Source organism: Eulemur rufifrons, chromosome 4 (genome assembly GCF_041146395.1).
Source record: "Eulemur rufifrons isolate Redbay chromosome 4, OSU_ERuf_1, whole genome shotgun sequence".
Taxonomy (NCBI): domain Eukaryota; kingdom Metazoa; phylum Chordata; class Mammalia; order Primates; family Lemuridae; genus Eulemur; species Eulemur rufifrons.
Window position 1 is genome coordinate 75,223,432 of NC_090986.1, and position 25,859 is coordinate 75,249,290.

General features: G+C 36.4%; 1 protein-coding gene across 2 annotated transcripts in view; it reads right to left on the reverse strand.

Annotated features, from left to right (window-relative positions):
• The window catches only part of USPL1 (ubiquitin specific peptidase like 1), a 34,920-nt gene that overhangs the window by 3,332 nt on the left and 5,729 nt on the right, over positions 1 to 25,859 (reverse strand). For both annotated transcript variants that reach the window (XM_069467388.1, XM_069467387.1), the window contains exons 3-7: positions 18,885 to 19,497; positions 14,725 to 14,838; positions 10,027 to 10,156; positions 6,575 to 6,700; positions 2,302 to 2,459 (exon numbers count right to left, since the gene is read on the reverse strand). In XM_069467388.1, the coding sequence (XP_069323489.1) occupies positions 2,302 to 2,459; positions 6,575 to 6,700; positions 10,027 to 10,156; positions 14,725 to 14,838; positions 18,885 to 19,209 (853 nt within the window). In that variant the 5' untranslated portion in view covers positions 19,210 to 19,497. The remainder of the gene's footprint in view (positions 1 to 2,301; positions 2,460 to 6,574; positions 6,701 to 10,026; positions 10,157 to 14,724; positions 14,839 to 18,884; positions 19,498 to 25,859) is intronic.

Consider the following 25,859-nt stretch of genomic DNA (forward strand, 5'->3'; position numbering starts at 1 on the left):
TGGAATTGGACGGTGGCGGTTTTGCACAACATTGTGAATGTATTCAAGGCCAATGAATTACACACTTAAAAATGTTAAATTTTATATATATTTTACCACAATAAAAAATATAAAGAATGGCTGAGAAGTAAAGGAAGGTGGCTAGATGCTGTTAGGTGGTGTGGGGTTAAGGGAAGATATATTTGTTTATATTTTACTTATTACCATGTGATAATTTGGGAAAATCTAACCATAGGCCTCGATGAGTAATAGCTTTTAAAGCATCAATAATTATCTGTGCTTTTATTACTGACTTTTCAAAAAAATCCATACTTCTATATCTATATATCTCTGAAACAGAAACAGATTTTTAAAAAGTATGTCACAGAATTGAGGCACGGTAAATGGGTAGCTTACTCTATTTCTATGAAACCAAATGTGATAAATTAATAAATCATGTCAAACACCATAATTACTCACTATAAAACGTTTTCTATGCTTTCGATTAAAATAGTGAGCATCCGAACCACTATTATTTTTTCTAGGGAATATGTTATTTTAGAAAACACTGTTTTAGCAGTATAGAAGTGACAACCAACATAGTATTCTTCAATGTTGTAAAATTATGTTTAGAAACAATATTAAATATTAAAAGTGCACTAAGCTTCCCTTTTCCTTATACATGCGCATCTATCCTTTTTGAAAAAAGATTTCTAAAAGCACCCACAAAAAATCCATAGTTCACATAGGTGTGACATAACTATCATATGCATTTTTTAATGCTGAGAAAGACATTATCTTAATATTGTGAGGAAAAAAGAGGACTGTGCCACCGGCTTCAAAGGTTTCCTATAAGGAACTAATCTTGAGGAATAGAGACGGTCAGAAAAGGAGAAAAGATTTTCCTCAGCTGCTGCTTCAGGCCAATTTACTTGCTAAATAGACTGGCCAACTGGGGTTTCATTAGTGACTGAGAACAAGCCCCAAAGGTCTAAGATCAAACAGATTTTTTAAAAATCCCCCAAAGGGAAAAATTAAAAATGAGATTAGAATATTTATTAAAATAGCTGATTTAAACAAATTAGAGCACAAGTCACATAACAGAAGTATAAATTCTCTGATAGTTAAGTTACAAAAAGGAAAACAATATATTCAGAAATCTGCTAATCTTCCCCACATATATACAAACAAGAAAACCCCACTGAGTATGTGGTTTATGCGTATACACCCTTTCAACTACCTCAACCTACTTTCATTTTACACTTATTAAAACTCTGAGAATATTTTGTTTGCCTATGTGGTTTCCCTACCATGTGAGCACATTAAAATCACATTACAATCATGTGAGGAGCTTTTAAAATAATATTGATATTTGGGCCAATCCCTAAGATTTTTTTAATAAGCTAACCAAATGATTCTTATATCCTGTCAGGGTTGGAAACCATGCTGCACTTGAAATGGATCCTTCATTCCTTGGACTGCAATAGAAGTTAAAATAAGTTGGCTTATGTTATTGAGAAATACTTCCGCTCAAATTCTGAAACAAGGTAAAACTTTAAGGTCATAATTACATTTCTAATGCAAGTTTTAGTTTACAAAGCACTTTTATAATACAGTTTGTGTCATGCATCCAAACCATCCCCAGGAGAAAAATACCAAATATGTAAAGTGTCCTAATAATAGAAAATGGTTACATCAAGGCCACCCTACCAATGGTGGCCTGATATAACATCTTAAGGGGACTGAGTTACCTTATCCAAGACAAAATGAACACTGTGAGGAAAACAAACTCAGTATTAACCACATTAGACAAATGAAAGGCAAAAATCCCCCAAATTCACAAACTATACTTATTTAGCCTTCTACTGGGAGTTTATTTAAATAAAGCCTTTACCCTTGACTGCAGCTATCAGGGAACTATGGATTTCAGATATTCTATTTCACAATGACAGAAGGGCTGCAACAGTCTAATGTTTAATAGTCTTAGAAATAGATGTTTAAAAAATAAAAGCAAAAATGCTAAGTGGGGAAAAAGCAAACTGTAAATAAACAGTAGTATATAATCTCACCCTTTCTCTAAAAAAGAAATTTCACATGTGCACATATATACCCATAATACATGATATAAGCAAAGGAAAAAGTTAGGAAGCATACTAGAACCACCAAAGTTTTCATAGGAGGGGTAAGGGGAGGAAAATTAAAGGCAAAGGCAAAAATAGAAAAAGAGCCAAGGCAAAGTTTGTCATTAAAAAAAAAACACAAAAAAAACTAGCCTTTAGTTTCCATGCCTATTATCATAGAAGAAAACCTTTAAACACTTACCATCAGCATCTAAACTCCATGTTATAAAATGATTATTTGCTTCGTACTGAATTACAGAAGTTATATGATAAAGACAGTCTTCAAAATGAAACTCGTAGCGCTGCAGGACATTGTGCGGTAAGCCTTCTACGAAGTGCAACATGAATAAGGGAGATACTCTGTGGGGAGGAAGGCAAGAGAAGTCAAACACATTCGACACCATGTGTCTGGTTATTTAAAAGATGGTCTGAAGCAAAAAAGTCACACATAACACTTTCAAGGCTAACTGCACTAATTTTTCTTGGGCAACTCCAGATGTATGCCTTAATTAGAAATGGAGAACTCGCTCTAAGAAGTATATAACACCAAACCCTTTTCAGAATGGTATCCCTGCCAGTTGGAAGCCATCATGCAATACGGCTCTAACACAGACCATTAAACAAAAAGCGCTCTGTAAGCCGCAATGCTGCTTTGGCTTAAAGAAGATCTCATGGTAGCTACTTTGTAGAATCCAAGGAAAAAAATTCAGATCTTTTAGAATTTTCTTTGGCATCAAGCACTCAAATTAATTGCTTTTGTTAGGTAGAATAGGTATTATGTGAAATAAAGCAACAAACCTAAGATATTCAAATAAATATTAATTTGGCCTATTTCTCAATTATCTCAGGAAGTAGAGAGGTCTATCAAATTAAAATTGCTACTTAGGAAATGTTTAATTTGTACTTAAGTAAAGAAAAAAATACAACATGCTGGTCAATTTACTATAAACTTAAAGACATCCATAATGCCAAAAATACATTTAATCATTACAGCAATATGCTGAACCAGAAAATAGTCTCAAATAGCTAAACTGAACAAAGCTCGGCCAGGTGCAGTGGCTCACGCCCGTAATCCTAGCACTCTGGGAGGTTGAGGCAGGAGGATCGCTTGAGGTCAGGAGTTCAAGACCAGCCTGAGCAAGAGCGAGACCCCCATCTCTACTGAAAATAGAAAGAAATTATATGGACAACTAAAAAAATATATATAGAAAAAATTAGCCGGGCATGGTGGCACATGCCGTAATCCCAGCTATTCAGGAGGCTGAGGCAAGAGGATTGCTTGAGCCCAGGAGTTTGAGGTTGCTGTGAGCTAGGCTGATGCCACGGCATTCTAGCCTGGGCAACAGAGTAAGACTCTGTCTCAAAAAAAATAAATAAATAAATAAAAATAAAAATAAAATAAGCTCTATAAGCACAAAAACAGAAATCTTATTTCTCTTCCTACCACTCCCCTATCCTTTACAAATAGTTATTTAATAAATTATTGTTGGCCAAACACAGTGGCTCACACCTATAATCCCAGCATTTTGGGGGGTGGAGGTGGGAGGATCACTTGAGGCCAGCAGTACGAGACCAACCCGTGCAACACAGTGAGACCCCATCTCTACAAAAAAAAAAAAAAAAAAAAAAAAATTTAACCAAGTGTGGTGGCTGCACACCTGCAGTCTCAGCTACTTGAAAAGCTGACGCAAGAGGACGGCCTGAAATCTAGGAGTTCGAGGCTGCAATGAGGTATGATTGCGTCACTGCACTCCAGCCTGAGCCACAGACTGAGACCCTATCTATTTAAAAAAAAAAAAAAAAAAAGTCATTGTTAGAGGTTTAAATAAATAAGTTTTTCATATGCCACTCCAGGATAATATACAACCAAACTCCTAAAGGAGATGGTGGCAGTATCTTTTCAAGAGTTTGTGAAGTACAATTAAATCTGATTCTAAGTTCTTGGTGTTCCATGTTAGCAGGCTCTGAACATAACTCCTAAACACCTTAAAGAATGGCAGCAAGGCATCATTCACCTGAATTTTCAATGAACTCTTTTTCTAATGAGGAGACATTAAGAGATGTGGATTATCTGAGACAAGGTATCCAGGGAACTTTATTAGTTTTTGGAATGCTGTATGATTTAATTACACATGATATGATGGACCTAATGACTTTTAACTTATCCCTAAAAACTATATTAAATTTGTTCTTAAATTCCATTAGACATCAACAAATCAAGTTATAAACATTTCAAAGTAAAAAGCCACAAAGGACTTATATAAAGATCCTGTCATTTAAAATTTAAGTGAAATTTCACACACCAGTTCAATTTACTTTTGAAGAATATAGGAAATGTCCAAATTATAAATTTCACTTATAAACTGGCCCACTGGAACTCAAAACACGTCTTCCACTGAAAAACTGTTTTACCTAATGGGTACATTTCCAGATCAGAGCATGAATCTTTCATGTAAGTAAAGCATTATACTTGTATAATTAAAAAGTATATGTTGCAATACAACCAATTAACAGATCAAACAAAATAACATTTGAGTCTATCTTCAGTGCTGGAGCTTGAAAAGCAGGTATAAACAGCTGGATGAAATCATATACACCAAGAAGCCACAGGCAGGTGCATGGTCCAGGACAGGATGCCAGACCCCCACTCCCTGCTATCCTCCCCTGAAATCATCAAGGCCAGGGCTTGAAGAGCATCCTCAACACTCAGATCTCAAAACTGGGCAGCCGAGACAGATCACAGACTTCTGGTTCAAGATCCTCCTCTTGCTTCATGTTTTGCCCTCCTGCTCAAATGCTATCAAATGAAGAGTGAAGGAAAAGAAGGTTCTAGTCCAAAAGGACAAAGACAGAGAAAGGAGATCGGAACAAACAAGAAGTCAATAATCACTCAGAAGACAGAAAGCCAAGCAAGAAGGGGCACCTCCACTGCAGGGTGGCTGAGGTGAAGGCACAGTGCTGCAGAGTGGGTGTGCTATGAGGAGGAGGAGCTCATCCATCCCACAGAACTCCTGAAAGACTTGATATTCATGGGCAACAGATGCTGTGGGATGGGGGGGTGAGGCCCTGGGCTAAAAACTGGGATAGCGACTAAAGCATATACATAATAAAGAACATCTTTAGGCACCAGGCCCAGACAGGTACCAGCATAGACTAGAAGACTGGAGCATAAGGAATAAAAGGTAACAGAAGAGATGTTTCTAGAAAAAAAGGGGAGGGGTGAAAGATTTGAAAAGATGTGATGCACTTGAGTACTGAAAATTTATTAATAAGTGTTTAAAGATTTCGAAAAAACTCACAGTGCATTCATTAGAAAGCAAATGAAAACACAGGGCAAATAATAATTCCAGTAAAAACAAAGAATTACAAAAGAAATGAAACGTAACCGTGTATGCTGCTTGGCTGGAGAGGGAATAATATATGTATATTAATAATAATGCAAACACTGAGTACTGACTTAACCAAGTATGTCATCACGTTGGACAAATGGAGTAAGGCCAACAGGGATGGGGCCTGGGTGTTGGTGTAAGAACTCTGGCCCTCAACCAGCAAGAAAGGAGAACAGGCTGCATTATGGCAGAGTAAGTACTTCATTTTTAAATATCAAAGTACTACCTTAATTTGAAAGTTTAAAGTAGAGGCTTGCGGAGGCCAGAGGACTGCCCTTTTTTTTTTTCCTTTTAAGCCTTTTAACACTGTAAGATGAACCGAGAATGTATTACTTCAATGAGAATATACCTTTAGGAAAGATTCTGAGGGGTTTCTGGGACATTCATGGGCATCAGAGGTTAATGTCACTGATTCTTTATTACATCAAATTAAACCTCAAAACACTTCAATAGAGTTAGACTGAAAGTGAAGGTTAAAGAGGATGTGTACATGTGTGAGTGGATTAACAGAGAGACAAGACGCAACTGACCTGTGGGATTAAAGAGATGCGGCTTCTGGTAACCGTTGAGAAAGTAATTCTGACCAACTTCCCCACTAAGGACAAACAGAAAAGCCGGCAAAATATAATGAAAACACATCTGCTCAAGGGCAGCAGAAAGCTTACGTGATGATGAAGAATTAGCAGGCCGAGATCGGGGGAGAGGATGGAAATTCAGACAGATGAGCCTATGGCTCATATTTACATTATCTTAGTTCTTGAAATTTAGATTAAGAAAATCCCAGGATTTTAGTAACTTGGCAGAGGACGAAAAAATTTTATCCTTAAGAGGAGAGAAAAAAAGGCAAAAAGAAGGGAAAACACCAGGAAAGTGGCGCCAGACAAGCAGCCTAAGTCAGCGCTTCCGTGGTAATTCATCCAGGACAGTCGGTTTATCGGCCAGAGTCTGCAGCTGGACATTCACAAATAGATGTTAACTCAAATTTCTCAAAGGTAGGTTGTACTCGTCATTTTCAATTCTACACATTAAAAAAACGTAAATTCACCTTCACTTTGTTCTAAAAATTATAGGGTAATCTGAACTCACTTTTCCAATACCATTTTTCTTATTTGTGATTTATTATTGCAACTGTTACATGGACCAAAATGGGCAGCATTAAGTGGGTGCCACTCAGGGATGACATTTGTAAAGGTGACCAGACTCTTCGTAAACCTATAAAAAAAAAAAAACACAACAAAATAATTTATGTTAAATGTATTCACATTAATTTAAACCAATGTCTAAAATAAACGGTATTCCCCCTTCAATTGTTTATTCATACATTCCTATTTCCCCAAATCATATATTAATATAAAAATGTTTCTCCTAACTCTAGTAAAGAAGCTTTCTGTGAAGACTCCCCACATTAATTACCAATACTTTTTCAACTATGAGATGCAGCAAGAAACTGTTAAAGGCATGGTTTCTCAACAATACTGCTGACATTTTGCACCAGATAATTCTTTGTTGCAAGGTGCTGTCCTGTGCATTATAGGATGTTTAGCATCATCCCTGGCCTTTACTCACCAGATGCCAGTAACAGCCCCCAGTTGCAGCAACCAATGTCTCCAGACATTGCCAAATGTCCTGTCGGGGGCAAAATAGCCCCTAGTTAAGAACCAATGCTTTATGGTTGACACATTTATTAAAGCTCACCCCTTACTCAAATAATTCAATCTGGCGAGCCATTATTGATGACCAAAAATGAAATGGGGTGTTTTCAAATACATAATTAAGAACATATATTAATACAACTTAATTTCCTTGATCCTTAAAAATAATTACAGCATCAGTTGTGAAAGAATTATGTTTTCCCGGGTTAAACAAGTTCTAAATTTGTCCTGTAGTCTGAATATTTGATAGGAATAGCCATCTAAAGAGATGATCTTTAAAGATGTACACTGAACCTCAACTGTATCCATTTTAATAGAAATATTTTTTAATTAGAAGAGCAGTTACATATAACCAAAGAGACAAAGCTTCATTCTAAACAATAACCATACTAACAAATCCTAAGTGAGATAACCACTGGCTGTTAAAAATGGATCAGTTCTCAGTGAAGTTAACATTGTAAAAGCAAAGCAACATAAAAGTATCAACAAATGCATTAACTATATTTTTGCTAAATTCTCAAAGATAATTATTTAGTAAAGGCTCTTATATTTTAGTTTATAAAAGGGAGTTTATCTCAGCAAATAAGGATTAATGTTCCATGACATCTAACATTTCTGAGCACTCACTTTGTGCAGGGCAAGACATGGTGCTAGGTACTCATTTTCCAAACAACTCTAAGACGTGGGTGCTATTCTTAACCCCATTTGACAGATGAGGAAACCGACATACAGAGTGTACATCAGATGATAAATGACAGACTTGAGATGTGAATCCAGGGAGGCTGCCTCCAAAGACCATGTTTTTAACTGCCTCTAGGATATACTTCCTAACTCAAACAGAAGGCTGTAAACTGGCACTAGCACAAATGAATTTGCAGAACAATCTTCCTTTAGGTTAAGTGGAAATAAGTTTTAAGTTATGACATGTTAAAACATATGTAATGAAATGCTACTTCATTTTAGCTTTTCCTCTATAACTACATTCATTTTAGAACAAAGGAAGATTATTTTAAAAAAACAGAAACAAAAAAGCAAACCAAAGTGGCTGCTGGCTTCTTTCCTTCAAGTTCTCACAGCTTTTTCTATACTCCTTTAAAATGCACTTATCACCTTGTATTCAAAGGTAATGTAAAGTAGCCAAAAGATCAAATTAATTACTAAGTCACTGGCCCTCTATTATGTGTTCATTTATTATCTCTCTAACTAGTCTGAATTTGGCCAAGAAAGACTATTTCCAGTGCCTAAATGAGTTTCTGGCACATACAACACCCTCAAGGAGAACCTGACAAACAACTAAGATGTGGATTCTAGAAAAGCTATAATTAAGCCGATTTTAACCATCAAGCTTATTTATGTTACTTAAAACCCCCAGGTAGTGATTAGGGAGTACGGTACAGTGAGCAAAAGAGCCTTAGAGACCAGAAAAGCCTAAGTGTAACTCCTGACTCTGCCACTCACTAGTGTGTCACCCTGGGCATCTATCTAACTCTTTCAAGCTTCAGTGTTCATATTTGTCAAATGAGGATACCAAGTTCTTCCTCAATGAGTGAGGAGAAACTCAGATAATTTATATGAATCAACGACAGAAGACCTGGAAACATATTTGTTCTCATACTCACTTGCTTACACTAAATTATTTAAGTCCTAGGTTTAAGTAAAATGTTAATTCTCACCCTGTTCTAAGAGTTTTAACTGGTAAAAAAATAAAACAAATACTTTGTTGCTTACATTCCCTGGAGCATTCTCCCAGACTGAACTCTCTTTGAGTGTTCCCCAAATATCTAAAAAGAACCTCATATTTAGACAACGAATAGCTAAGTAATATTTTCCTCTCACATTTTTATTTAATAACTTTGAGAGACTCCAAGTTTTCTAACTTACTAGTAGGTGAGTTAAAGAAAAGATGAAAAGATTTATATCTATTGTAATAATTGAAATAAATGACCAACAGAGCCAGTTTCCTAATCTTTTTAACTGTCAGCCAACAACTTCCTCAGGTGTGGACAAAGTGAGGATATCATGTCTGATGAAAACTTCCCTTCCCTGACTCCTCTTCTAAAACCCAATTCCTCTCGTTAGATGGTGGGTACAGGTTAAGTATCCCTTATCTGAAATGCTTGGGACCATAAGTATTTCGAATTTTTTCAGGTTTTTGAATATCTGCATGTATGAGATATCCTGGAGATGGGACCCAAGTCTAAACACAAAATTCATTTATGTTTCATATACACCTTATGCACCCAGCCTGAAGGTAACACGCACATCAATCATGGCCCCTCTAATCCTCACCAAGGGACATGAGAAAAGGAGAAAGGATGGCTGAGACAGCTGACATGCAGGAGGATTCTGGTGGTGGCTGGTCTTTCATGGAACTGAGGAAGGGAATACGGAAACTTACATTACCTCTGAGAACGGCTGCCAGACTCTAGGTGCCTAAAAATCAGTTTCTGTGATGCTAAAAACCTAAAACATACAAACAAAAACTCTAGTCTCTACTAGAAGAGGAAACAAAACACACACAGTTGCAGGCAATTCTGAGAGGTATTCTTACTCAGCAGCAGATCCAGAGGGGGAGGAGGGTGCCATTCTCATTTGTCTCCACTTCCCACTACAGAAATTTTAAAGAAAACTCCTACAAGCAATCTCTCAAACCATGGGTTTTTGACCCTTCCAGTTTAACAAAGCAAACAAACTGCAGTTTCTCGTGCTCAAATTTCTTTTAACCTCAGTGATGAAGAAATTTCAGGATGTGTAGGAAATTTTGTCAAAGGTAGAAGAAACCAGGGAGAGAGCAGTGCTACAGGTGGAAGCAAGTTTTATTCAAATTATATTACTTAGAGTCATTTTCAATAGAATGAATTCATTTTAAAAAACAAAAAAACTAACCTGTTTTGATACTGGTGTCCACACTGTGAACATTCAAAGTCCCAAGAAAAAGAAAATAGGAAGAGCTTTTCAACGTGAGGTTCTATTTTTAAGAGCAGGGGAAATGCAAACACAGGGCTTTCCATATCACCTTCAAAAAGAAAAGGAAAAATTATTGTTCATAATTAGTAACTGCAAAAAGTAAATCAAAATTAGCTGTTGTCTTTTCTCACTGTATTTACAGTATGAATACATGTGAAGACAGTATTACAGAGTAAGTCATTCACAGTTGGGTGGCAGGGGGTTAAAACGTTTTTCTAAAAATGTCCAGCACAAAGATTTAATTATCACCTCAGTTTCTTTCATTTTTCTTGGAAGACATTTATGAAAACCTCTTAAGACAAAAAACACAAAAGACCCAAACTGGTTTCTCAGGTCTTTCTAGCTTTTCTCAGGAAGAAAAAAACCTTAGAACTATCATAGCCTTAGGGTACAGAAAATAAAAATTATGTAAATGATTTGCTATAGATACTAAAAAAAAAAAAAGTGGTGAAAATACTGTAGAATAGTATCAGAATCGGACAGAATCATTAAAACACCACTTCTATTCCAATCCTCTTGTTCTACACGTGGAGAGGGCAAAACGTTAGGTAGGGATCAAATCTGCAGGTGGTGGGTATAGGCCAGGAGGGTGGTTCCTAGGGGCGGAGAAGGGGGGGACCAATCAGGGGAAAGGACTGCAGGAAAACACAGAACACCTGGCAATCATCTGGTAATATCCCACACCTGCTATAAGCCCTCCCCCAGACCAGGCCAATAAAAGGAAACCACCTGGGAGTCCTCAATGTCTTTCTCCACTCTTGGAGACTGACCCGGTCCTCTCAGAAGAACATATTTTCACTTCACTTTGTATAGTTTCTTTCGTTCTGTAATTAACTGTTTGTGTGGGATTGCTTTGTATTTGTGATCATTCCATCATCGGCTAAACTCGGTACCAGTACTCACTCTTGACACTGGGAACTGAGGACCAGGGAACATTGAGATAGACCTAACAATGACACACAGGGGTTAAAAGACAGGCCTTAAATCTATGCATTCTTCATCTACCACTCTTCTAAACCTTTCAGTCTAATCCTTTCCTTTAGCAATTCAACAACTTGAAGACTAGAGAAGATCTGAATTTTGTTGCCATTAAAACAAAAACTGAACGGTCAATGCTGGCTTCCAGCTTTGAGATCAGCAAGTAAGTTAAATAGGATTTAAATTCTTCTTACATTCATTCTCCAATTGGTTTCTCTCCTTCCAATCCTCAGACAAGCTTAGATGCTGCCTTACTGATTTGGTCCCAGATAGAGTGAGTCCTATCCCCTCCTTCCCCTGGACAGAGCTTCACTTTCATGGACCAGTTCTCCCCCTAGCCTGGAACTACAATTGCCTTGAACATGGCCAGGAACAGTCAGTCACCTTGGCAGGACCACAAGTCAGACAGTAGGTGTTATTGGCCAAGCATATTCTATTTTAGTAGAATATTAAAATAATTAAGGCTATTTTAATAGTCACCTTTGTGGTATAGTCCTGCTGCTATTTTTGTACAAAAACATTAAATCAAATGTCTTTTAGAAATAGAAATACTAATCTAGAAATAAAGACACAACACTGTACGCATAAACAGTATGTAGTATAGCACAAGTTTGTAATTAGCCTTTAAATGCTTACTCTATTGTAACTAAATGTTAACTGAAAAAACAGCAAACAATTTACATTTCCTCATGACAACATAAAATCTTCAAGTCTAAAATACATAAGGTTCTCAATGAATCAATATCATGAAAAAGCTCAAAACACACTGTTAAATAAGTTAAATGATTACAGACCATTACAGGTAATTTCATACAAATTGGTCTTTTTCTTTGATTACAAATTCTATGAATACAAAGTATAAAGCATCTTACTAAAGAACTTATAATACCAATCCCTAATTTCAATTTTGATAACCTAAGATATTTATGTGGTCTCTTAGCCTCTAGTATCTCAACCCCAACTTCCCACTGTGAATCTGATTTGCATATTCCCCTAAAATACCTTCACTTGCCATGATGCAAACCTTTCAGTGATGCTTTGCTATCTAGCTATTCAAGTTCCCACTTTTTTTTTTAAATCAGGTTGTCTTTTTTTGACTGATGTACAAGAGTTCTTTATAAGGTATCCTGGATATTACTACTTTTTTCTATCTTTGCCCGAAGGTTTTAAACTTTAATGTAAATCACATCTACTCATCTTTTAAGAACATTTTCCGCACTCTAAAGTGATAAAAATATTTACCTATATTTTCTGCCAATGTTTTACAACTATGCTTTTCACATTTAGGTCTTTAAACATGCTTAAGTTTCTTTCTGAACATGGTATGAAGTAAGGATCCAATATTCCTCCTGTGTCAGAAACCCACTGTCCCAGCACCACTTACTGACGGTCCTCTTTCCCCTCCTATCTACACAACCACCTCCGTCAAACCATGAAGTAACCAAGCAGAAGGCTTCCAATCTAGACAGACTCTACTTGTCTGTCCATCCTTACACCTGTACACAATACTCAAAGAGTAAATCAGTCTTCAGATTTACATAAATAAGTAGAAACCTCAAGGGAAAGAAAATACCAAACTGAAGATAGTTATCTTTGTGAGGAAATAAGGAAGAATTGGGGAAGAATACAAAAGGGGCTTCTGCTGTCGTTGTAATGTTTTATTTCTTTATTGCAGGGAGGGAGAGCAAAGAGGATAGTTTACAATGTGGTTTTTAAAAACAATAATCAAATGATAAAGATGCTGCACTTAAAAGTTTAATCAACATTCGGGGTCAGTACAGATTCTACTTTTGTCTTTAGTACTTTAAAACAAACATTAATATTCAGAAGGACAACATACAGATGGTAAAATTTTAAAGTGCTTTCTGAGGCAAAGATTAGATTTCATTAGTAAGAACTTCAGCTCTAATACAGCACCTATCACTGCTGAATGGGTAGCACAAACAAAAATCCTACTGTACTCAAAGAGTTGTATGCTTGCTTAACTGTTACGATTACACAAAATAATAATTTAAAAATTCCTTCTTTGTTACATAGAAAACCAGGCCCAAGGAGGACCCCGGTGGAGCAAAAGACGAAACTTTGTTCCAAATGTAATTATCAGAAATAAGAAGGGTGTTGATTCAGACTGAAGAAGAAACCACTCTTTTATTCAAATGGGAACTGCAGCAGGGACCCTGAGCAAAATATCTTAGGTTACTCTGAGAAGGAAACGAAACCTGCCAAATGCAACATGGAAGCCCCTCAGGCTATACTCTAGGGATGTTATGGAAAAGGCTCCTCTGAAATGAGTATTCAGCCAACATATCAGTGGTTGGAGTTGAGGAAAGGGTTGACTACAAAGGAGCATGGTGAAGATTTTTAGGGTGATACAGCTTTCCCATACCTTGATTATGGTGGTGGTTACACAACTATATACATTTAAAGAAGGGTTTTACTGCATGTAAATTACACTTTGATACAAAGAAAACTCATTTCAGCTGAGATGCTACTTGATGACAAATTAGAACAGCTCTTTAGACCTAAAGGAGGCAATGCCAGAGATTTGGACATGAAAAATCAGATTATAAGAACAGAGTAAATTATATATGTAAGAGTCCATGAAAAACAAAGTAAATGTACATTACGTACCAATAAAAAATGTGGGGGGAAAAAGCAGAAAACTAAGGGCAGAACCCTGGGACAAAGAAGTAGGTCAAAAGCCATCTGACATGTACAAAAGACACTGCTTCCAGATATGGTATCTGGGTCTGATGACATAAATGCCTTCTGTTGAAAGAAAAACTAGAAGACATTGATACTTATTACGTGTAATTACTACTAGGGAGTGTCATATATTCTGCTACTATAATATTAATACAAGAGTTACAAGGATAAAAAGGAAATAAAAAGACAACCCTCTCAAAAAAAATTAATAAAATCACCAGCAGCTCCTTTATGTAATAGGAGAAAATTTAGAAAGACCTGGATGGATATTCTAGCTTTCTTGCTCCACTCTGCTCCCACAGGCCAAACACCAATTCAGATGACAAAGCAGGTCTCACCCTTGTGCCTCTTTTAAAGGTAAGAAAGCCTCCTAAAAAGTCATCAGTATATTTCTCCTGATATCCCACTGGCCAAAACTGTACCACATGTTCATTCCTAAACCAATCACTAGTAGAAATAAAATTATTATGGTTGGTTTAGGTCACAGATTCTCAAACCTGTCCACACATAAGAATCATGTAGGGGTTTCTAAGACTTACTGATTACCTGAGCCCCATCCCTGAGATTCTGATTTAATTGACCTGGTATTGGCCCTTAGCACTGACATTTACTTTTAAATTCCCTAGGTGCTTTTTAATGCACAGCAAAGGCTAAAAATGTGGAAAGTACTGGAGAAGGAACCAATGATGTACCTCCTATGGAAAAGGTTTTGAGAACTGAACTGCACCCACTCTCAAGAGGTAGAACACTAGCCTGCATATTTATACGGAATATGTCTGCCCAGCAATGATTTAACCACTGGTAGATTCCTAAGTCAAACTACCCAGATTCTCTCTCTCAAGAATATAATCATCCAAACAACATTTTTCCATATGATGTACATATTTCTATATGATAGATGAATAATACAGTTAAGTTATACCAATTACTTACCTAATGCGCATCTAAGCTGGGGCTGAAGTCTAACAAAAATTTGATCTCTGACTTCATTCAGACAGGTCTCTATCTCCGCATATATTTCTGAAGCAAGTTTTTTACAATCTCCATCTAAAAAAACATATACATTATCAATTCCTCATCAATGCACATCTTCCCATGGAAAACTGAGACATTAATAAGACCAAAAGTTTATCAGAGTCAAATAAGTTTTACAAAGAGACAAAAAGCAAAACACAGAACTTCCTTAATTATTCCTCCTCTGTGGTATCTTGTATAGTCCCTTAATATTTATTATCAGCACAAAATCATTAGTACTTTCTGCCTGGATAAAATCTCAGTGAAAGCCTTTTTCACCCAAATAATCACAGGCCTAGTATTAATAAAATAGCCAACCTTTCAGATATTGCACATCCTGAAGCAGCTGAAGCTACCTCTTTATGTGCTATTATTACTTATGCTAGAAACAGGATCATTTATTCTACTTTGTGTAACTTCTACTGAACTTAGCTAGGTTATAAGAACACATAAATTTACAAGAAAACTTAATGAAGTTATGATTCTTTCCCTCCTATGTCTTTTCTGAGGGGTGTGGGTGGTCTTCAGTGGCATCATAGTGTTTATTTCATTCCATATCCTGCTTTGTCCACACATATTTGCTTCATTAAAAATTCTGCAGGCTATTACGCTGTGACTGAAACAGCCTTATTACTCATTCCCCCATTGGTAGACATTTAAGCTGTTTCTTTTTTTCACTATTATAAATACCACTGTGATAAACATCTTTGGGCAAATATCTGTCCATCTTTTTGATCACTTCTGTAGAGAAGTCCTCAAAATGGAATTACCATGACAAGAAACTATCCAATATTAACAAGAAAATTATTTTGAATAAAAGCCTTCATATGCATCTGACTCTAGTTACTCTTAAGCTATAAATGGATCTTTTCACTCAAATCTCTAATAAATAATTCATACAGCCTGATCACATGCTGCTTATATATTTCACTAATGAAAATACCTGTATTCTCCTGTAATATTAAATAAGCATTAACCAGAATTTTTGTTAACCATGCCAAAAAAGAAAATTTACAATGCAAAGGAATGCAGCTCAAATATAATTTAACAACCAGCTTGTAAAAACTACAACTATTCTGTAAAAAGATAAAAATATAAAATTAAAATTAATTTCAATATTGAACTGTTGTTGTTCTGAAACAACTACTATCACCTATTCAGCATTGGAGTTCCTAAACTTATAGAAAACTCAAAGGCAAAAATGTCTGAGAAATCAATTTTTTAAATTGCAAAAAATTGCAAATGACTAACACATTTTAAAAAATTCAGTCTCAAAGGAACCCAAATTGAAACAAAATATTTCTTACCTAACAAAATCGTTTCAAACATTTATACGCCAAGGTGGTTAGAATGCTGAGAAATTTTCTTCTACATAATGAAAACAGAATTATATGTTGGTAGAACCCTTCTGAAAAGCCATTCAGCAAGACCCTTAATATTCATATTTTAATATCCCTCCTAGGATATTAATTAACAATGGGTTTAAAAGATATATAGGTATTCGCCCTGGCATTAATTCATAATAGCAAAACTTGGTCAGCAGCTTGAATGGTCAACAATGGGGGAGCAACATACAGGATCCATATAAAAGACTGCATGACCAAAGTCACGCCTTTTAGTATATTAAAGAAAGCTTGGTATGATGTCGTGTCTGTCAAAAAAATATATGCACAAGATCAGAAAAAAAACATACCAAGATAGTTCCAAATACGTTGAATAAAGGTGAGAATTCTTGCCCTACAAGATAGTAGACTTAAAAAGCTGCCATAATTTAAATAGTGTGGCTATAGGGATAGAAAAAGTGACCAACAGAACAAAATATGGAATGTTAATGTGACAAAGGTGACATGACAGATCAATTGAGGAAAAAAAAGTAGAGCTATTTAATAGAAAGACTGGCTACGCAAATGGAAAAAAAAATGCATCCTTACCTCACACCATACATAAATATTAATTCCAGCTGAATTAAAAATTTCAAAGTCAAAGCAAAACTTTATTCATTTTTCAATGAAAACACAGATAAATGACTTTCTGATCTTGGGAAAAAGGAAGATTTCTTTTAAAAAAGCCACAAACATTACTAGTTCCTAAAGGAAAGCTAAATACTTCCTTGTAAGACAGCTTTTAAAAAGTAAAAACAGAAGCCACAAATTGGGAGAAGATTCAGCAACACTTATCTGACATAAAAATAGCAAAAAGGATGTACAAAAACTCATACAAATCAGTAAGAACATGACAACAGAACAAACAGAGATAAGACACAAACAGGCATTTCATAGAGAAGGGAACAAATATGATCAACATAAACATGAATAGCCAACAAATTCTCTAAAATCTGGGAAAGGCAAATCAAGATCACAGATCATTTTACCCCACTTAAATAGCAAAAATCTCAAAGTATGAAAATAATCAAGGGACAATATACAGATCCAGAAGGTGTCTCATACACTGTTAATGGGAGTGTTAACTGGTACAACCACTTTAGAAAACAATTGCCATTATCTTCTAAATCTGGACTCAGAACATATGATTTGGTAATTCCATTCATATGGTACATTGAAGGGAAACGCTTCTACCATGCCCCAGGAGCCCTGCCCCAAAATGGCCATAGCAGTAGGATTCATTATGGCAAAAAATAACCCAATTGACCACTGACAGGTGGATGAATAAACAAACTTGTATTATTTTACAAAATGGAAATATTATACAGCAATGAAAAGCAATGAAGTACAAGCAGCTTCAAAGATAAATCTTTACAAAAACAAAAACAAAGGTCCCAGGAGGCATGCTGCATCACATCCTTCTTATAAAGTTCAAAAGAAACTAAATGAGGCACTACAGTAGTTCCTCCTTATCTGCGGTTTTGCGTTCTGTGGTTTCAGTTACCCACAAGTCACCCACAGTCTGAAAACATTAAATGGAACATTCCTGAAATAAACAATTCATAAGTTTTAAATTTCATGCCATTCTGAGTAGTGTAATGAAATTATGCACCTTCCCGTTCTGTCCCACCCTGTAAGTGAATCCTCCCCTTGTCCAGAGTATCCATGTTGCCTACACTCCCGGCCCATGAGTCACTTAGGAGCCTTCTAGATAATCAGATTGACCTTGGCAGTATTGCAGTGCTTGTGTTCAAGTCATTATTTGACTTAATAATGACCCCAAAGTGCAAAAATAGTGATGCTGGCAATTCAGATACGCCAAAGAGAAGCTGTAAAGTGCTTCCTTTAAGTGAAAAAGTAAAAGTTTTTGAGCTAGTAAGGAAAGAAAAAAAATCACATGCTGAGGTTGCTAAGGTCTACAGTAAGAACGAATCTCTTATCTGTGAAATTGTGAAGAAAGAAAAAGAAAATTCACGCTAGTTTTGCTGTTGCACCTCAAACTGCAAAAGTTACAGCCATATTGCATGGTAAGTGCTTAGTTAATACGGAAAAGGTATTAAATTTGTGGAAGACACGAACAGAAACACATTCCAACTGATGGCAAGCAGTTGAGCCAGATTAATCTTAACTAAACTTGATTGTTAAGTATGTATGTACAAGAAAAAACAGTATATATAGGGTTCAGTACTATCTGTCCCTCCTTATCCGTGGGGAATATTTTCTAAGACCTCCAGTGAATGCCTGAAACCTCAGATAGTATCGAACCCTATATATACTATGTTTTTACCTATACATATATACCTATGATCAGGTTTAATTTATAAATTAGGCACAATTATTGTGATGAGAGATTTGGGGGGAGTTGGAGAATTATGGGTGACTTTTATTTACTTCTTCATTCTGCTTTTCAATAATTTAAACACTGATGGAATCTATGATGACCACTATTATCCCGATAGGCTGTAAGACACAATCAAGGCTTCCTTCTCCTTTAGTTTTTGAAAAAGACTGCCTTTGGGCAGTTATGATAATATAATTGGTGTTACCACAAGCTTCATGATACTGTCCTTGGGCTCCTTGCTCCCAGATCTCTACATAACACAGAAGCTACCAATGGTATCTTCCCCACCTGCTGTGAGACAAACTACAACATTAACATCTTTAAAAATTAAAGAGAAATAAAATATTAGTACCAACCGTTAACTCCATCCAACTGATTCTCACACAAAAGCTTATTTGCTTGATTATATTTTGTGAACAGCTGCCAGAATACAGATTCCTCCTTAGAGCACAGTTCAGTCACAGTGTTCTTTAACCTTTCTGAGTGCACCAAAGCTGATAAGATACAGTCTAACCAACAGAGAGCATAAGCATTTTTCCACTGGACACATAAAGTCTGGCGAAATGATGTAAAGTTGCTCTCCAACGGCATGTCCAGTTCAGATGTGTATCCTTCATTTTGAGGGGAAATTCCCCCAGTTCCAGAGACACCAAGTGTAGTAGGATCTTTTTCAGTAGCCATGTCAACAATATCAGCTTCCAAAATCTCATTCTGCTCCAAGCAATCAGCTGTCCTAATTGGATTTGATGAGCTGACACCATATACTTCTCCATTATGTTTGCTGTTCAAAATTTGTTCACCATCAGTAACAATATGATTTCTAGTCTTTTTGGAATTTGCTAAAAGAAGTGAGTCTTTACAGCTGGTTTCCAAGATCTTTCTTTTTCGAGGCTTACTTGGAGTGTGACACTCTTCCGAATCAGGAGAAATTAGATTATTAAGTGATTTAGAGCCCAAAGGATAGATGCACTAAAAAGAAAAAATAAAATGATAAAAACTACAAATATTCAAATAAGCTCAAGTTTTACTTTACAGTTTCTGTATCATGGAAAATATGTATAAGATTTTAGCATTAATTTGACATGGATGGGGTGTATTTATCCACCTAAATCTGAACTAGAGACAAACACAAATATTTAACAAAAAATCTGGCCCCAAAAGAACAATTTTTCCTAGTTAATTTTAACAACCAAGGGTTTACCCTGAGTTACATGAGGAAAGCTAACAAGGAAAACATACATATTTTTGCTTTAATAAAAAAATCTAATGTCAAGTAAATTTAAAATTTTCAGCAATGTAAAGAAATACTCTATAAAATAAAATGTCATTCTTTTGGGACAGACACACTGCATAACACTAAAAGTTTGAAAAGTATTTTCAAATTAAAAAATATCTTATATTTTAAAACTGAGTATGAATCTGAGAGCACTGCTGTCACTTTATTTATTTTTTAAGTGATGCAGTCTTTGCTGCCCAGGCTGGTAGCAAACTCCTGAGCTCAAGTGATCCTCCCGCCTCAGCAGAGTTCCTGGGATTACAGGCGTGCACCCACTGCACCGGCTGTAGTTCCACATCCTTATTTATTGAGTTTAGAGTCAAACTGGCTGAATTTTAATGACCTTGTCAAAACTTACTGTGCATTAATACAATTTCAGCCAATTATCAAAAATGTAAACAAATCACTGATCAGTGAATCTTTCCTAAATTTACAAACTACCAGAATATTTTTACAATATAAATTCAAGAAATCTATACACTAAATGCTTTCATTTAAAATACACCTTGTTTTACACAAGTATGGTAGACTGCTACCTTGATGGGCCCCAGTGACCTAAAGAACTACACCTCCTGGTAATTCATGCCATCTCATAGACTCAGCTTGGCCATGTGACTATCTTTGATGGGACATTAGCACACATGATGCCCAGGGAAGCCTGATAGGCACTGGCTTACTGGGCATGTCCTCTTGGAGCGCTTCTGGAACACTCCTTCTCAGTCCCAGCTCTCATGCTGTGAAGAGCCCAATGAGCATCATAGAAAGACCCTCATGGAAAAGAACTGAGACCCCTGGCTGACTGCCTGAGCAGAACTCCCAGCCAGCAGCTAGTATCAACCGCCAGGCATGTGGACATTTCAGGTGTCCCAGCCAACATCGTGTAAAGTATAAGAATTGCCTTGTCAACCCTCAGAATCATGAGAATAAATGAAGCCATTAAAATCTGTAAGCCACTAAGTTTCAAGGTGATTCATTTCACAGCAACAGATAAATGAAATGCAGTAAATCCCCTCATGTAGCTTCTTCTATACAATTGAACACTACACTCATAATCCTGCACTTATGAAATTCTTTAAACAGATAAGTTCTAGATTCTTCTGTTAACAACTAGCTGCAGTCACCATCAACAATCTGACTGACCATCAACTTTATATCTTGAGATTATTTCCTAGATCCTACCATATGTCAGAAAATGGAGAACACTTTAAAATCAATAGCAATAACTGTGTATTCAAAGTACCACAAAAGGTACATATCCAAAAAAATTGAAAGTAGGCTCTCACAGAGATACCTGCACACCTATGTTCATTGCAGCATCATTCAAAGACCCAAAATTTGGAAGCAATTCAAGTATCTGCAGACAGGTGAATGGATAAAGAAAATACAGTATATAAATATAATTCAGTATTATTCAGCCTTAAAAATGAAGGAAATTCTGTCACATGCTACAACATGGATGAAACTTGAAGACATTATGCTAAGTCAAAAATGACAAATACTGTATGATTCCATTTATGAAGTACTTAGAGTAGTCAGATTCACAGAAACAGAATTAGAATGCGGGCCGGGCGCGGTGGTTCACGCCCGTAATCCTAGCACTCTGGGAGGCCGAGGCGGGTGGATCGCTCGAGGTCAAGAGTTCAAGACCAGCCTGAGCAAGAGCGAGACCCCGTCTCTACTAAAAATAGAAAGAAATTATATGGCCAACTAAAAATCTATACAGAAAAAATTAGCCGGGCATAGTGGCGCATGCCTGTAGTCCCAGCTACTCGGGAGGCTGAGACAGGAGGATCGCTTAAGCCCAGGAGTTTGAGGTTGCTGTGAGCTAGGCTGACGCCACGGCACTCACTCTAGCCAGGGCAACAAAGCGACACTCTGTCTCAAAAAAAAAAAAAAAAAAGAATTAGAATGCGGATATGGGAGAGGAAAATGGGAAACAGTTGTTAAATGTGTACAGAGTTTCAGTTTTGCTAAGATGAAAAAATGTCCTACAGATTTGTTGTGCAACAATATGAATATACCTAATACTTCTGAACTCTCCACTTAAAAACGGTTATGATTATAAATTTTGTGTTTTTTACAATTTAAAAATTAAAAATAAGGCTGGGTGTGGTGGCTCACGCCTGTAATCCTAGCACTCTGAGAGGCCGAGGCGGGAGGATCTCTCAAGGTCAGAGTTCAAGACCAGCCTGAACAAGAGCGAGACCCCGTCTCCACTAAAAAAATAGAAAGAAATTATCTGGACAACTAAAAATACATATACAAAAAATTAGCCAGGTGTGGTGCTGCACACCTGTAGTCCCAGCTACTCGGGAGGCTGAGGCAGAAGGATTGCTTGAGCCCAGGAGTTTGAGGTTGCTGTGAGCTGGGCTGACGCCACGGCACTCTAGCCTGGGCAATAAAGCAAGACTGTCTCAAAAAAAAAAAAAAATAATTAAAAATTAAATTTTTAGGAGGAAAATACTGCTAAGCAAAAAATTAAAGGAAAAAAAAAAAAAAAGAAAGAATTTTTGTTTGAGATCCCCAAAAAATGCCATACCCAGAAATAACCCGTCACCAATCTCAAACAGTCAAGATCATGGTGTATACACCCTACCTGCACCCCTACTTAATTAAAAACAATAAAAAACCATAAGGGGCCCTGGGGCTGCAAAACTTAGTGGCCTGGATGGCTTCCACTCACACTCTGCAACGTCCTCACTGACTTTACATAATCTGTGCTCCCATCAGAGGGCTAATCTACAATATAATTTGTCCCTGTCGTCATTTTCCCCTTAATTTATAAAAATTAATGCTGGCTATCTCTTTATGCCTGATTTGAGTTTTTATTTTCAATGAACATGTATCACTTTTATAGCTAGAATAAAGCTTTTAACCTGTCTTCAAAAAAGAAAAAAAAAACATAAAAACTGTACACAAAGCGTTAATTTTTTAGCCCAGCACAAACATCTAATATCATTTAAAATCTAATGCCGGAAAAAAAAGTAATCCTGTCTCTTTCCCTGATTTTTGGAGCAACTTAAATAAATTCTTGCTTTTATTCATGTAGAATAGAAATAAGGAAAACAGTATGTCATCTTATATTTGGATAAGTCATTATCTGTAAGGTATAGCCAAAACCAAATTACAAAAATAATTTATGCTCATTTTACAAATGAAGAAAACAAACAAACAAAAAAAGTGTTTTCACTGATGACTTAACACTAATAATTTAAAAACCTTTTTATTATAAATTTCATGGTTTTTTTCAAACAAAGACTGAATAATAAAATGCTCTAAAATAAACGCTGAATAATGTACTCCTCCAAAAAAAAAGGACAATTTAAAACTTCCTACTGTTTGAAAACATTTGAGTTTCAATTTGGTACTAATTTTGAACCAGAGTCTTGAATATTGGTATATACAAATCAAGAAACATTTTATATAAATATCTGATTAAAAGGGTTTTTCCAAATGGCTGTATGCAATTTAATAGCAGAGTGGACTCCAAATTTTATAACAGAGCTCTTTAGAAATTAATTTGATTCAAGTTTGCTTTAGCAAACTTTACTGATAAAAGGCCAGATAATAAATATTTAGATTTTGTGAGCTATACAGTCTCTGTCACAATTACTCAATTCTGCTGTTGAAGTGCAAACGCAGCCATAGACAATACATAAATGATTGAGCATGGCTATGTTCCAATGTGTTTATTTATAAACATTGAAATCTGAATTTCATATAATTTTTCTGTGTTATAAAAGAGCAGTCTTTTGATTTTTTTCTCCAACCATTTAAAAAATGTAAAAATCATTCCTAGCTTATGCATCACACAGTAAAGAGTTTGCTGACTGCTGGTGTAAACCGATTCACTTTAAGCAGTACACTCAGCTCATACTGCTGATAAAATTTTTTTAAAAAATTAGATCAATAATAAATTACTCAGTTCTTTTAACATTTGCAAACTATATACTTAAAATTCTTGATTATTTTTCCTTATCATTTAAAAAAAATGCTTCAAAAACTAAAAACGCATATAATATACCTAATCTTAATAGCCAAAACCTATCTCCTGAGGACGACTTCTCTATTCTTCTTGTCCTTGGTTAAAGAACTCTTCTGAAATATTATATATTGTTCAAAAGAGGAAAACAAGTAATTTTTATTTAGAATCAGTAAAATTTATTTTGTCTTTCCAGTGTTCACAATTCTACAACTTTATTTGGAGCTAGTTAATTAGTAAACTCTCTGTGTATATAGTCTGTTGTTAGGGATGAGCTGTCAAAGCTCCTAAAATTAATCCCTTCCCTTGTGCAACAGAGCCTACCCCCTGCTCCAGGGATGCTCCTCTAGACACTTTCCCCTAATTTTCCCTCTCTACTGGATACAACCAGAATACAAATGTGCTGTTACTTTTTCCCAACTTAAAAACAATCCCCCAAAATCAATACTTCCCAAGTCTCCTCCCTCTAACTCCCATCAGGCTTTTATCACTATTACTTCACCCCAACTACTCTCATCAAGGTCTCCAAGGACCCCCAGAACACTCTAGTCAAGGGTGAATTGAATCCTCACCTTCCTTAAGCTCTCAGCAGCATTTAATAGTAATGACTTCTTCCCTTCCTTCCTTGACTCCCAGGACAATGCACACTCATTCCTGGTTTTACTTGTACCTCACTGTCCACTTCTCAGATTCGACTGTGGTTCTACTTCATCTCTCCAATTTATTAATGCTGGAGTGTTCCAGGGCTCAGACAGTGGACTTCTTCATCTATACTTATGGTTCAGTTACCTACATGCTCATGACGATCAAACATCTCCAACCTCAAACTCTAATGCCAGATACATAGATCTGTTTACTCCACATACCCACAGATGTTAGTTAGAAGTCTCAAGCTCAACTGGTCCTGACCTCTTGGTCTTTTCCCCAAATGTTGTTCTTCCAACTCTTCTCAACTCATCAACTGGCAACTCCATTCCCCCAAGTGTTCAGGTCAAAAATCCTGGAATCATCCTTGCTTCCTCTCTCCAAACCCTCATCCCAATCTTTCAGCAAATCCTGTTGTCTTTACCTTCAAAGTTTAAATAGAATCCAACCACGCCTCATCCCCTCTGCCACTACCCTCTCCCCCTGGAATACTGCAATTGCATTCAACTAGTCTGGAGGGAAAAAAACTGTTTTCCTTTCTGTTTGTCAACCTAAGTAAGAAACAGAAGCTCTCTAAAAGAAAATGATATTTATTCAGGAATAAAGCATTGCAATGGGAACACGTGTATCATGGTAAACTATGTGTATATTCAGGGAGGTAAAGGAATACAAACGGTTTTAAAGGAAAAATGAAGAGGATTACTTAATTGTTTTGAGATAATTATCCTTGGCTACAAGGATCACTAACAATGGTGACACCAATCTAAGGTTGGACAGGCAGTTGCTGAGCAGCTGTCCTAGCATAAGCGCTTCTTCTGTAAGGTTGTAATAGCCTTTGTGCAAGGTTAGGGTTCTTACAGAGTCTTTTGTGATAATTTTATCAGGCATTTATGCATGAGAGCCCTCTCTTCATAGCCTTCTCTGGCTCTATTAGTCAGGGTTTTCTTCCATTTTGATTATAACAACTTTCACATATTCTACCTTCACAGCACACTTCTGTGATTAGATGTGTGTGGGGTTTCCCACACCAAGCAATTCTCCCGTGGACATCAACTAGGTATCCTATGATTCAATTCAATTTTGATGCTATCTACCTGGAGATACTGTCATATCCTACAGGTTAAGGACTCAGTCCTATAAGACTGTCTCCACTTCAGATGCCAATCCCATCCCACCGCTCTCTCCTCAGACACAATTAATTTGTAAGGATGGCGCACAAAACTCAAACACTTACTTGGTTTATTCTAAAGTATATTACAAAGGATACAGACAAAGAGATTGATAGGGCAAGGTATAGGGTGTTGGTGGGCAGGGGTGCTGAGCTTTTAAGTCTTCTGGGCACAACACCCTCCCAGTAACCTCAAAGCTCAAAAAATCCAAATCTTGTTTTTTATAGAGCTTGATCTCCAGCCCTGCCCCTTGCCTGGA